At 48.2% G+C, this 14,386-nt stretch overlaps 1 protein-coding gene across 1 annotated transcript in view; it reads right to left on the bottom strand.

Moving 5' to 3' along the window:
- The window catches only part of LOC115127591 (CUB and sushi domain-containing protein 2-like), a 967,797-nt gene that overhangs the window by 394,174 nt on the left and 559,237 nt on the right, over positions 1–14,386 (bottom strand). The window contains 1 exon segment of the mRNA XM_065018162.1: positions 2,895–3,089. Coding sequence (XP_064874234.1) covers positions 2,895–3,089 — 195 coding nt within the window.

Genomic DNA, 14,386 nt, shown 5'->3' with positions numbered 1-14,386 from the left:
CGGTACCCCCTGTATATAGCCTCCACATTGACTCTGTACCGTAACACCCTGTATATAGCCTCCACATTGACTCTGTACCGGTACCCCCTGTATATAGCCTCCACATTGACTCTGTACCGTAACACCCTGTATATAGCCTCCACATTGACTCTGTACCGTAACACCCAGTATATAGTCTCCACATTGACTCTGTACCGGTACCCCCTGTATATAGTCTCCACATTGACTCTGTACCGTAATACCCTGTATATAGCCTCCACATTGACTCTGTACCAGTATCCCCTGTATATAGCCTCCACATTGACTCTGTACTGCTACCCCCTGTATATAGCCTCCACATTGACTCTGTACCGTAATACCCTGTATATAGCCTCCACATTGACTCTGTACCGTAATACCCTGTATATAGCCTCCACATTGACTCTGTACCGTAATACCCTGTATATAGTCTCCACATTGACTCTGTACCGGTACCCCCTGTATATAGCCTCCACATTGACTCTCTACCGGTACCCCCTGTATATAGCCTCCACATTGACTCTGTAAGTCGCTCTGGATAAGAGCGTCTGCTAAATGACTTAAATGTAATGTAAATGTACCGTAATACCCTGTATATAGCCTCCACATTGGCTCTGTACCGGTACCCCCTGTATATAGCCTCCACATTGACTCTGTTCCGTAAAACCCTGTATATAGCCTCCACATTGACTCTGTACCGTAACACCCTGTATATAGCCTCCACATCGCCTCTGTACCGTAACACGGTCTGTCTGTCTGTCAACCTGACCCCCATAATCGATATCAGTGATTTATTGCCACTTGTCTGCATGTGCAGTTTATATACTGCTATTATTACTATTGTTGCACATGTATGTGTCGATAGTACATTTTATGTTTTTCAATATATCACAAAGTGTTTTTGCATTTTGGTTATTGATGTGATATTGATTAACCTCTTCAGTCGACCCTCTACTTTTTTGAACATTCTGTTAAAAATCGCGCAACATTTCAGCGCCCTGCTACTCATGCCAGGAATATAGTATATGCATTTGCTTAGTCTGTGTGGATAGAAAACACTCAGACGTTTAAAAAACTGGTTAAATCACTGCTGTGGCTTTACCAGAACGGCATTTACATCGAAAAGCACAGGAAAAACTGATCACTGAAAATGGGAAAATATATCCATGCGCTACTTGAACCCATTGATAAACGTGAACCACAATTAATTGACTGAGGTTGCAGTACCTACAGCTTCCACAGGGTGTCTAGAGTCTTGTCATTTCCCTTCGAGTTTTTTCTTGGTCAAACACATACAGGACACCGTATCTAATCCGGTCTAGGACCGGATATTTTCGTTGAGTTTCTAGCCGGACATTTTTCCAGACGGACAGCTAATGATCTTTACATCGCCTCCTGATGAATTTTATCGCTTATTAACGTTTACTAATACCTAAAGTTGCATTACAAACGTATTTCAAGTGTTTTGTGAAAGTTTATCGTCGACTTTTTGAATTTTAAAAATGACGTTACGTTTTGAAACAATGTTTTTTTCGTTTATCACACAGTCTACATATAACGATATCTAGGCTTTATATGGACCGATTTAATCGAAATAAAGACCCAAATAGTGTTTATGGGACATCTAGGAGTGCCAACAAAGAAGATGGTGAAAGGTAATGAATGTTTTCTATTTTATTGTGCGGTTTGTGTAACGCCGAAATGCTAATTATTTTGTTTACGTCCCCTGTGGGTCTTTTGGGGTGTTGCATGCTATCAGATAATAGCTTCTCATGCTTTCGCCGAAAAGCATTTTAAAAATCTGACTTGTTGCCTGGATTCACAACGAGTGTAGCTTTAATTCGATACCCTGCATGTGTATTTTAATGAACTTTTGAGTTTTAACTAATACTATTAGCATTTAGCGTAGCGCATTTGCATTTCCAGAGCTCTAGTTGGGACGCAAGCGTCCCGAGTAGAAGCAACAGGTTAAGGGATAAAAAAAATAATAATAATAATTTCCAAAATTGTACTAAAATCAGGTAACAATGGCTGGACTATTCCAAAAACATACCGTGATTTATTTATTTTGATAATATACCAGAAATCTCCAAAACGGGTTTGTCATTTAGAAAAGGAAATGGCTTTAGCACTAGCTTGCATTATCAGATATACATTCACGCTCTAGGATTTCACTAGGCAAGTCAGTAATGAACAAATTAATATTTTACAATGCCAAACCTTCCCATAACCCAGACGACGCGGGGCCAATTGTGCGCCGCCCTATAGGACTCCCGGTCACAGCCGGTTGTGATACAGCCCGGGATCGAACCAGGGTCTGTAGCACTGAGATGAAGTGCCTTATACCGCTGTGCCGCTTGGGAGATACTGTATAAACAGGGGGCTAAAGTACAGTATCCCCCTGGGGTGGTTTATCACTCGAACAAGGAGAGTGGCTAGCGGGGTACGGCAAATCCTGATTGGGTGTCTTGGAGGGAGGTGTCAGGCCCTGTTTAAAAGGACAGGAACATTTGCTATAGAGACAGGATTGGAAACATTGCAGTGATTTTATAGTTTGAGAGAGCAATCACTTTGGCAGTATTTCACCTTGGGTTGCGTAGTGCATTAGACCCAGTTGATAGAATCTTAAATAGCTTTCACGGTGCCCCCAACGCCCTCCTCCCTCCCCAAAAAAGAAAAAGTAATCTGTGTTTTCCCACTACCACTGTCCTTGCTGATAAAGATTTAGGAAAATGTACTTCACACGATTTTGATGTGTTGTTGTCTAACCTAGCTACTGTATCTTAAGATGAATGCACTAATTGTAAGTCACCCTGGATAAGAGAGTCTGCTAAATGACTAAAATGTAAAATGTAAAGAGAGAAAGATCCTCTCACCTTCACAGCGTGGCACAGCGTTGTCCCAGACCACGTTTCCATCCTTCAGGATACAGGAGACAGTCTGGGAGCCATGGGTCTTCACAAAGCCCTCCTCACACAGGAAGGAGATGGAGCTGCCCAGCTGAAGGTTCTCGCCAAACCTCTTCCCATTCACTGGAACCCCCGGGTCTGGACACTCATTGTGGCGGAACGCTGGGGAGAGAGAGAGAGAGATAGAGTGAAGGGTCAAGGTATGTCATTGAGTTGGAGTTTGGAGATGAGTGTGTAGGTTGGATGATGGGCAGGTGTGATTGTGTGTGTTTGAGGTTTGATTTTAGAAAGTGTGTGTTCGTGATGGTGGGAGAGTGGTGTGTGTGTAACCGGTGTGAAATGGCTAGCTAGTTATCGGGGTGCACTCTAATAGCGTTTCAATCAGTGAGGTCACTCGCTCTGAGACCTTGAAGCAGTTGTTTCCCTTGCTCCCTTGCTCTGCGAAATATATGCAGCCCTTCCACACCAGATAACATGGTGGAAATGATGCATTGATAGAGAGACAGAGCGACAGACAGACAGACAGACAGAGAGACAGATAGACAGAGAGACAGAAAGAGAGAGAGAGAGAGAGAGAGAGAGAGACAGAGAGACAGACAGACAAAGCGACAGACAGACAGACAGACAGACAGACAGACAGACAGACAGACAGACAGACAGACAGACAGACAGACAGACAGACAGACAGACAGACAGACAGACAGACAGACAGACAGAGAGACAGATAGACAGAGAGACAGAAAGAGAGAGAGAGAGAGAGAGAGAGAGAGAGAGAGAGAGAGAGACAGAGCGACAGACAGAGCGACAGACAGACAGACAGACAGACAGACAGACAGACAGACAGACAGACAGACAGACAGACGCATTGCTTTGGCAATGTTAACACATGTTTCCCAAGCCAGTAAAGCCCCTTGAATTGAATTGATGTGCCCTCCTTTGTTTTTCCTCTATGGAGACCACTGTAATCTATTGGAGACCAGTGTATTCTATTGGAGACCAGTGTATTCTATTGGAGACCAGTGTATTATATTGGAGACCAGTGTATTCTATTGGAGACCAGTGTATTCTATTGGAGACCAGTGTATTCTATTGGAGACCAGTGTATTCTACTGGAGACCAGTGTATTCTATTGGAGACTAGTGTATTCTATTGGAGACCAGTGTATTCTATTGGAGACCAGTGTATTATATTGGAGACCAGTGTATTATATTGGAGACCAGCGTATTCTATTGGAGACCAGCGTATTCTATTGGAGACCAGTGTATTCTATTGGAGACCAGTGCATTCTATTGGAGACCAGTGCATTCTATTGGAGACCAGTGCATTCTATTGGAGACCAGTGTATTCTATAGGAGACCAGTGTATTCTATTGGAGACCAGTGTATTATATTGGAGATTAGTGTATTCTATTGGAGACCAGTATATTCTATTGGAGACCAGTGTATTCTATTGGAGACCAGTGTATTCTATTGGAGACCAGTGTATTCTATTGGAGACCAGTGTATTCTATTGGAGACTAGTGTATTCTATTGGAGACCAGTGTATTCTATTGGAGACCAGTGTATTCTATTGGAGACCAGTGTATGGTTTGTTATGTTTCTTTTCCTTGTATTTTCAACTGATTTACCTTTGTCTGGTTGCCTTGGAGATGAGAATCGGCCTCATTAACGAGCTACCTGTCAGGTTAGAGTGGAGAGCTCACCTCATAAGTACGTGGTGACAGACCCTGCACATTGTCTCCGTGCTACCTGTTGCTACTTGGCTACCTGCCAAACTTGTTTAGCTTTTTACTCTCAATAACCATTTAATCAAACTCTGTATTCAACAAGCCAACCAACGTCTTATTGTTGACCTCCTATAAGTAACATTGTCATTGCAGTCGCTGTACTCATAATATACAGGAGAACTATCACACTGTGGTGAGGAGAGCAGAGTTCCAAGCCGAGCTTCAGACAAAATCGTTAGGCAAGGGAAATGTAAATGTAGGAAACGATGAAACAGCGTCTGTGCCAGCAGTAAGTACAGATAGTAACATTAGTATAAATCCCCTCGCACGGTCCCCACAGCCGGACAAAACAGTTCCTTTAGGCAGACGATCTTCTCAGGACTTTTAGAAAAACAGGCTGTCAGCTCAACTAAATAATGGAGTATATAATACTGTCAACTATATAATGCTGTCAACTATATAATACTGTCATATAAATGCCGGATTAAGTAATATGACATGCTATTCTATAAAATAATTTCTCTGTAATTAATATTACCTGATTGAACTAATCATGTAAATGTAATTAACTAGAGAGTCGGGGCACCACGAAATAATATTTATAGAGCTGTTATCTTCCGAATAAACTCTTAAAGACCTAGTAATATTTTACATCAATAGCAGTCAATATTAACATCTTACTTCAGTCTCATCTGAAAGTTGTAAATTCTTTGTTATCTGCATGAACCCTGGCCAACAAGTTGAATCAGCAATACAAAATTGGGTTTAATAATTTATTTACTAAATACCTAACTAATCACACATACACACAATTAATCATATCTTGATTACAAATTACGTCATAAAGGAAAACGTCCCTAGCGGGCAGAACAGATTTGACAGCTTGTTACACAAAAGAAAAGGGTCTGGGTTTGAGTGAAAGAGCGGGAAGACTGAGGAACAAAAGGTGAAGCTGTGCTATCGTAAATACAGTATCTTATGCATTCTAAATTACTGCTCATTTGGAAAAGGAAAATGCAATAAATATTTACTCTGAGCAGCACTTCAGTAGGTTGGTGGTAGATGGAAGGCCGTGTTGCCAAACCGAGTCCTTTGAAGAATGTCTCTGCTGGTAAATTGGATATGTTGTAGTAACGTTGTTGTGTGGTAGACGGAATACTCTGTCTGTCCTAAACTGTGTTTGCAGCTGCTGTTGCTAACTCAACGGCTAGGAGGTATAACTTCTGTAGTGAATAAGAGTTCAAAGTTCATACCATTCGCAATCAAAGCTCATGTTAATGTTGGCTTTGTTCTGTAATTATTATCTGAACCATTCTAACATATTACTGTCATCCTACCTCATCTTAACAGGAAGTTATGTTGTTGTCTTTTAGGTCCCAGTTGTTGTTGCTAGTCAACTTTCAGTGGACACTGCCATGAGTATCTTTCAGAACCTCTCCTAAAACCCCACTTGATTCATTTTGGTTGTTGTCAGTGACTCTTTGTTAGTTCCCCCTTCTCTCTGAGCGACATTGTTTGGTTTTCTAGCTGGGGAACGTAACACTCTACAGCAGAATCGCACAACTCAATCGCTGGTTGAAAACTGTCCATCCCATAATATATAATTGTAGAAAACTGGCCCTCTTTCTGGGACCGGCAGACAGGACACACAAAACAGGACCAAGCCTGGCATGCAGAGGTGTGACGGACTCCATCCTAGCTGGAGGGGTGCTCTCATCTGATCTATGAACATAGACAGGGCTCTAACTCCACAATGAGATGGGTGCAGGCCAGGCAGCAGGCTGTTAGCCAGCCTGTTAGCTTAGTGGAGTCTGACACTAGCACAGTCAGTCTAGTCGGGTCAGTGTTGGTCTTATCAATCTCACTGGAATAAAGACCTCCTCCATTCCTGTCATTATTGAAAGAGATTGTGATATCTCACATCTCAAAATAGGGCTACTTCATGTTAGATATCTCACTTCCAAGGCAGTTATAGTTTATGAACTAACCACTGATCATAATCTTGATGTGATTGGTCTGACTGAAACATGATGAATTGACTGTGTTAAAATGAGGCCTTTCCTCCTGGTTACACGAGTGACCATATCCCCCCTGCGCATCCCGCGAAGGCGGAGGTGTTGCTAACATTTACGACAGCAAAAAGACAGCGTTTTCTGAACTTCTAGTCATGAAATCCATACAGCTCCTCAATCACTTTTTATAGCTACTGTTTACAGGCCCCCTGGGCCATATACAGCCTTTTTCACTGAGTTCCCTGAATTCCTATCGGACCTTGTAGTCATAGCGGATAATATTCTAATTTTTGGTGACTTTAATATTCACATGGAAAAGTCCACAGACCCACTCCAAAAGGCTTTCGGAGCCATCATCGACTCAGTGGGTTTTGTCCAACATGTCTCCTGACCTACTCACTGCCACAGTCATACTTTGGACTGAGTTTTGTCCTGTGCAATAAATATTGTGGATCTTAATGTTTTTCCTCATAATCCTGGACTATCGGACCACAATTTTACAATCGCAAGAAATAATCTGCTCAGACCCCAACCAAGGTTAATCAAAAGTCGTAGTATAAATTCTCGGACAACCCAAATATTCCTAGATGCCCTTCCAGACTCCATCCACCTACGACGTCAGAGTACAACACTCAGTTAACCACTAACTGAGGACCACCAAACAGGAAGTCTTCCAACCAGCTTGGAAAGATGGTACCATGCAAAATCAAAGAGCCCTCGCTGTTGCTCTTACTTTTACAACCTGATTGAGGAGAATCACTTTCACTTCAGCAGTGATGAAGTCATTAACTTTGACGAATAGATCGCGATCATTAGAAATCATTTTATCGACTCCTCTTTGAATCTGCGTATATTTCTTCAATGCTCAGTTGTCCTGAGTCTGCACAGAACAGGACCTAAGATCAATGCTCAGTTGTCCTGAGTCTGCACAGAACAGGACCTAAGATCAATGCTCAGTTGTCCTGAGTCTGCACAGAACAGGACCTAAGATCAATGCTCAGTTGTCCTGAGTCTGCACAGAACAGGACCTAAGATCAATGCTCAGTTGTCCTGAGTCTGCACAGAACAGGACCTAAGATCAATGCTCAGTTGTCCTGAGTCTGCACAGAACAGGACCTAAGATCAATGCTCAGTTGTCCTGAGTCTGCACAGAACAGGACCTAAGATCAATGCTCAGTTGTCCTGAGTCTGCACAGAACAGGACCTAAGATCAATGCTCAGTTGTCCTGAGTCTGCACAGAACAGGACCTAAGATCAATGCTCAGTTGTCCTGAGTCTGCACAGAACAGGACCTAAGATCAATGCTCAGTTGTCCTGAGTCTGCACAGAACAGGACCTAAGATCAATGCTCAGTTGTCCTGAGTCTGCACAGAACAGGACCTAAGATCAATGCTCAGTTGTCCTGAGTCTGCACAGAACAGGACCTAAGATCAATGCTCAGTTGTCCTGAGTCTGCACAGAACAGGACCTAAGATCAATGCTCAGTTGTCCTGAGTCTGCACAGAACAGGACCTAAGATCAATGCTCAGTTGTCCTGAGTCTGCACAGAACAGGACCTAAGATCAATGCTCAGTTGTCCTGAGTCTGTACAGAACAGGACCTCTGCAAGATCAATGATCTCAGTTGTCCTGAGTCTGCACAGAACAGGACCTAAGATCAATGCTCAGTTGTCCTGAGTCTGCACAGAACAGGACCTAAGATCAATGCTCAGTTGTCCTGAGTCTGCACAGAACAGGACCTAAGATCAATGCTCAGTTGTCCTGAGTCTGCACAGAACAGGACCTAAGATCAATGAAGCTACTCAAGTTTTTTTTTTAATCCTGTTATCTCTCAACACTTTCACTTAAAATAGTCTTGGCCTCTACACCTTCAAGCTGCATACTGGACCCTATTCCAACTAAACTACCGAAAGAGCTGCTTCCTGTAAATGCTTCCTGTGCTTCCTGTAAATGCTTCCTGTGCTTCCTGTAAATGCTTCCTGTGCTTCCTGTAAATGCTTCCTGTGCTTCCTGTAAATGCTTCCTGTGCTTCCTGTAAATGCTTCCTGTGCTTCCTGTAAATGCTTCCTGTGCTTCCTGTAAATGCTTCCTGTGCTTCCTGTAAATGCTTCCTGTGCTTCCTTTAAATGCTTCCTGCTTCCTGTAAATGCTTCCCGCTTCCTGTAAATGCTTCCTGTGCTTCCTGTAAATGCTTCCTGCGCTTCCTGTAAATGCTTCCTGTGCTTCCTGTAAATGCTTCCCGCTTCCTGTAAATGCTTCCTGTGCTTCCTGTAAATGCTTCCTGTGCTTCCTGTAAATGCTTCCTGTGCTTCCTGTAAATGCTTCCTGTGCTTCCTGTAAATGCTTCTTGTGCTTCCTGAAAATGCTTCCTGCTACCTGTAAATGCTTCCCGCTTCCTGTAAATGCTTCCTGTGCTTCCTGTAAATGCTTCCTGCTTCCTGTAAGTGGCTAGGTGGCTAGGAAAAACTCCCTAGAAAGGCCAAAACCTAGGAATAAACCTAGAGAGGAACCAGGCTATGAGGGGTGGCCAGTCCTCTTCTGGCTGTGCCGGGTGGAGATTATAACAGAACATGGCCAAGATGTTAAAATGTTCATATTAGATGATGCTTACCAATTGATGGGTGTGTGAAAGAAATTATATAACAACCCCCCAGACACATCTAGCTAAGTAGATGGGTCATTAGTGTCTAGACATGTACTCAAGTTAATGAAATACTATAGATGGCCGTTCACCCCCTAAACACACCTGGCTAACATGATGGGTCATGGAATCATCAGGCGATGTAGAGCCCTGGGCTCTCTGTGATCCTTAGACCATCCCTCAGGACCAGCTGATCTGATGACTCCTGCCTGTCCCCAGTCTACCTGTCCCCAGTCTACCTGGTTTGATGACTCCTGTCTGTCCCCAGTCTACCTGGTCTGATGACTCCTGCCTGTCCCCAGTCTACCTGGTCTGATGACTCCTGCCTGTCCCCAGTCTACCTGTCCCCAGTCTACCTGTCCCCAGTCTACCTGGTCTGATGACTCCTGCCTGTCCCCAGTCTACCTGTCCTCAGTCTACCTGTCCCCAGTCTACCTGGTCTGATGACTCCTGCCTGTCCCCAGTCTACCTGGTCTGATGACTCCTGCCTGTCCCCAGTCTACCTGGTTTGATGACTCCTGCCTGTTCCCAGTCTACCTGGTCTGATGACTCCTGCCTGTCCCCAGTCTACCTGTCCCCAGTCTACCTGTCCCCAGTCTACCTGGTCTGATGACTCCTGCCTGTCCCCAGTCTACCTGGTCTGATGACTCCTGCCTGTCCCCAGTCTACATGGTCTGATGACTCCTGCCTGTCCCCAGTCTACCTGGTCTGATGACTCCTGCCTGTCCCCAGTCTACCTGGTCTGATGACTCCTGCCTGTCCCCAGTCTACCTGTCCCCAGTCTACCTGTCCCCAGTCTACCTGGTCTGATGACTCCTGCCTGTCCCCAGTCTACCTGGTCTGATGACTCCTGCCTGTCCCCAGTCTACCTGGTCTGATGACTCCTGCCTGTCCCCAGTCTACCTGTCCCCAGTCTACCTGTCCCCAGTCTACCTGGTCTGGTGACTCCTGCCTGTCCCCAGTCTACCTGGTCTGATGACTCCTGCCTGTCCCCAGTCTACCTGTCCCCAGTCTACCTGGTCTGATGATTCCTGCCTGTCCCCAGTCTACCTGTCCCCAGTCTACCTGTCCCCAGTCTACCTGGTCTGATGACTCCTGTCTGTCCCCAGTCTACCTGTCCCCAGTCTACCTGGTCTGATGACTCCTGTCTGTCCCCAGTCTACCTGGTCTGATGACTCCTGCCTGTCCCCAGTCTACCTGTCCCCAGTCTACCTTGTCTGATGACTCCTGCCTGTCCCCAGTCTACCTGGTCTGATGACTCCTGCCTGTCCCCAGTCTACCTGGTTTGATGACTCCTGCCTGTCCCCAGTCTACCTGTCCCCAGTCTACCTGGTCTGGTGACTCCTGCCTGTCCTCAGTCTACCTGGTCTGATGACTCCTGTCTGTCCCCAGTCTACCTGTCCCCAGTCTACCTGTCCCCAGTCTACCTGGTCTGGTGACTCCTGCCTGTCCTCAGTCTACCTGGTCTGATGACTCCTGCCTGTCCCCAGTCTACCTGTCCCCAGTCTACCTGGTCTGGTGACTCCTGCCTGTCCCCAGTCTACCTGGTCTGATGACTCCTGCCTGTCCCCAGTCTACCTGGTCTGGTGACTCCTGCCTGTCCCCAGTCTACCTGTCCCCAGTATACCTGTCCCCAGTCTACCTGTTCTGATGACCCTTGCCTGTCCCCAGTCTACCTGGTTTGATGACTCCTGCCTGTCCCCAGTCTACCTGTCCCCAGTCTACCTGATCTGATGACTCCTGCCTGTCCTCAGTCTACCTGGTCTGATGACTCCTGCCTGTCCCCAGTCTACCTGTCCCCAGTCTACCTGTCCCCAGTCTACCTGGTCTGGTGACTCCTGCCTGTCCCCAGTCTACCTGTCCCCAGTCTACCTGGTCTGATGACTCCTGCCTGTCCCCAGTCTACCTGGTCTGGTGACTCCTGCCTGTCCCCAGTCTACCTGTCCCCAGTCTACCTGGTCTGATGACTCCTACCTGTCCCCAGTCTACCTGGTCTGATGACTCCTGTCTGTCCCCAGTCTACCTGGTCTGATGACTCCTGCCTGTCCCCAGTCTACCTGTCCCCAGTCTACCTGGTCTGATGACTCCTGCCTGTCCCCAGTCTACCTGGTCTGATGACTCCTGCCTGTCCCCAGTCTACCTGTCCCCAGTCTACCTGGTCTGATGACTCCTGCCTGTCCCCAGTCTACCTGGTCTGATGACTCATGCCTGTCCCCAGTCTACCTGTCCCCAGTCTACCTGTCCCCAGTCTACATGGTCTGATGACTCCTGCCTGTCCCCAGTCTACCTGGTCTGATGACTCCTGCCTGTCCCCAGTCTACCTGTCCCCAGTCTCCATGGTCTGATGACTCCTGCCTGTCCCCAGTCTACCTGTCCCCAGTCTACCTGGTCTGATGACTCCTGCCTGTCCCCAGTCTACCTGTCCCCAGTCTACCTGTCCCCAGTCTACCTGTCCGCAGTCTACCTGGTCTGATGACTCCTGCCTGTCCCCAGTCTACCTATCCCCAGTCTACCTGTCCCCAGTCTACCTGGTCTGATGACTCCTGCCTGTCCCCAGTCTGCCTGTCCCCAGTCTACCTGTCCCCAGTCTGCCTGTCCCCAGTCTACCTGGTCTGGTGACTCCTGCCTGTCTCCAGTCTACCTGGTCTGATGACTCCTGCCTGTCCCCAGTCTACCTGGTCTGATGACTCCTGCCTGTCCCCAGTCTACCTGGTCTGGTGACTCCTGCCTGTCACCAGTCTACCTGTCCCCAGTATACCTGTCCCCAGTCTACCTGGTCTGATGACTCCTGCCTGTCCCCAGTCTACCTGGTTTGATGACTCCTGCCTGTCCCCAGTCTACCTGTCCCCAGTCTACCTGATCTGATGACTCCTGCCTGTCCTCAGTCTACCTGTCCCCAGTCTACCTGGTCTGATGACTCCTACCTGTCCCCAGTCTACCTGGTCTGATGACTCCTGTCTGTCCCCAGTCTACCTGGTCTGATGACTCCTGCCTGTCCCCAGTCTACCTGGTCTGATGACTCCTGCCTGTCCCCAGTCTACCTGTCCCCAGTCTACCTGGTCTGATGACTCCTGCCTGTCCCCAGTCTACCTGGTCTGATGACTCCTGCCTGTCCCCAGTCTACCTGTCCCCAGTCTACCTGGTCTGATGACTCCTTCCTGTCCCCAGTCTACCTGGTCTGATGACTCCTGCCTGTCCCCAGTCTACCTGTCCCCAGTCTACCTGTCCCCAGTCTACCTGGTCTGATGACTCCTGCCTGTCCCCAGTCTACCTGGTCTGATGACTTCTACCTGTCCCCAGTATACCTGTCCCCAGTCTACCTGGTCTGATGACTCCTGCCTGTCCCCAGTCTACCTGGTTTGATGACTCCTGCCTGTCCCCAGTCTACCTGTCCCCAGTCTACCTGATCTGATGACTCCTGCCTGTCCTCAGTCTACCTGTCCCCAGTCTACCTGGTCTGATGACTCCTACCTGTCCCCAGTCTACCTGGTCTGATGACTCCTGTCTGTCCCCAGTCTACCTGGTCTGATGACTCCTGCCTGTCCCCAGTCTACCTGTCCCCAGTCTACCTGGTCTGATGACTCCTGCCTGTCCCCAGTCTACCTGTCCCCAGTCTACCTGGTCTGATGACTCCTGCCTGTCCCCAGTCTACCTGTCCCCAGTCTACCTGGTCTGATGACTCCTGCCTGTCCCCAGTCTACCTGGTCTGATGACTCCTGCCTGTCCCCAGTCTACCTGTCCCCAGTCTACCTGGTCTGATGACTCCTGCCTGTCCCCAGTCTACCTGTCCCCAGTCTACCTGTCCCCAGTCTACCTGGTCTGATGACTCCTGCCTGTCCCCAGTCTACCTGGTCTGATGACTCCTGCCTGTCCCCAGTCTACCTGTCCCCAGTCTACCTGGTCTGATGACTCCTGCCTGTCCCCAGTCTACCTGTCCCCAGTCTACCTGGTCTGATGACTCCTGCCTGTCCCCAGTCTACCTGTCCCCAGTCTACCTGTCCGCAGTCTACCTGGTCTGATGACTCCTGCCTGTCCCCAGTCTACCTGTCCCCAGTCTACCTGTCCCCAGTCTACCTGGTCTGATGACTCCTGCCTGTCCCCAGTCTGCCTGTCCCCAGTCTGCCTGTCCCCAGTCTGCCTGTCCCCAGTCTACCTGGTCTGGTGACTCCTGCCTGTCCCCAGTCTACCTGGTCTGATGACTCCTGCCTGTCCCCAGTCTACCTGGTCTGATGACTCCTGCCTGTCCCCAGTCTACCTGGTCTGATGACTCCTGCCAGTCCCCAGTCTACCTGGTCTGGTGACTCCTGCCTGTCCCCAGTCTACCTGTCCCCAGTATACCTGTCCCCAGTCTACCTGGTCTGATGACTCCTGCCTGTCCCCAGTCTACCTGGTTTGATGACTCCTGCCTGTCCCCAGTCTACCTGTCCCCAGTCTACCTGATCTGATGACTCCTGCCTGTCCTCAGTCTACCTGTCCCCAGTCTACCTGGTCTGATGACTCCTACCTGTCCCCAGTCTACCTGGTCTGATGACTCCTGTCTGTCCCCAGTCTACCTGGTCTGATGACTCCTGCCTGTCCCCAGTCTACCTGTCCCCAGTCTACCTGGTCTGATGACTCCTGCCTGTCCCCAGTCTACCTGTCCCCAGTCTACCTGGTCTGATGACTCCTGCCTGTCCCCAGTCTACCTGTCCCCAGTCTACCTGGTCTGATGACTCCTGCCTGTCCCCAGTCTACCTGGTCTGATGACTCCTGCCTGTCCCCAGTCTACCTGTCCCCAGTCTACCTGGTCTGATGACTCCTGCCTGTCCCCAGTCTACCTGGTCTGATGACTCCTGCCTGTCCCCAGTCTACCTGTCCCCAGTCTACCTGTCCCCAGTCTACCTGGTCTGATGACTCCTGCCTGTCCCCAGTCTACCTGGTCTGATGACTCCTGCCTGTCCCCAGTCTACCTGTCCCCAGTCTGCCTGTCCCCAGTCTACCTGATCTGATGACTCCTGCCTGTCCTCAGTCTACCTGGTCTGATGACTCCTGCCTGTCCCCAGTCTACCTGGTCTGCTGACTCCTGCCTGTCCCCAGTCTAC

The sequence above is a fragment of the Oncorhynchus nerka genome, linkage group LG4, assembly GCF_034236695.1.
Source record: "Oncorhynchus nerka isolate Pitt River linkage group LG4, Oner_Uvic_2.0, whole genome shotgun sequence".
In the NCBI taxonomy this organism is placed as follows: Eukaryota; Metazoa; Chordata; class Actinopteri; order Salmoniformes; family Salmonidae; genus Oncorhynchus; species Oncorhynchus nerka.
The sequence above is the reverse complement of the archived record's forward strand: the minus strand, read 5'-3'. Positions and strand labels throughout refer to the sequence as shown.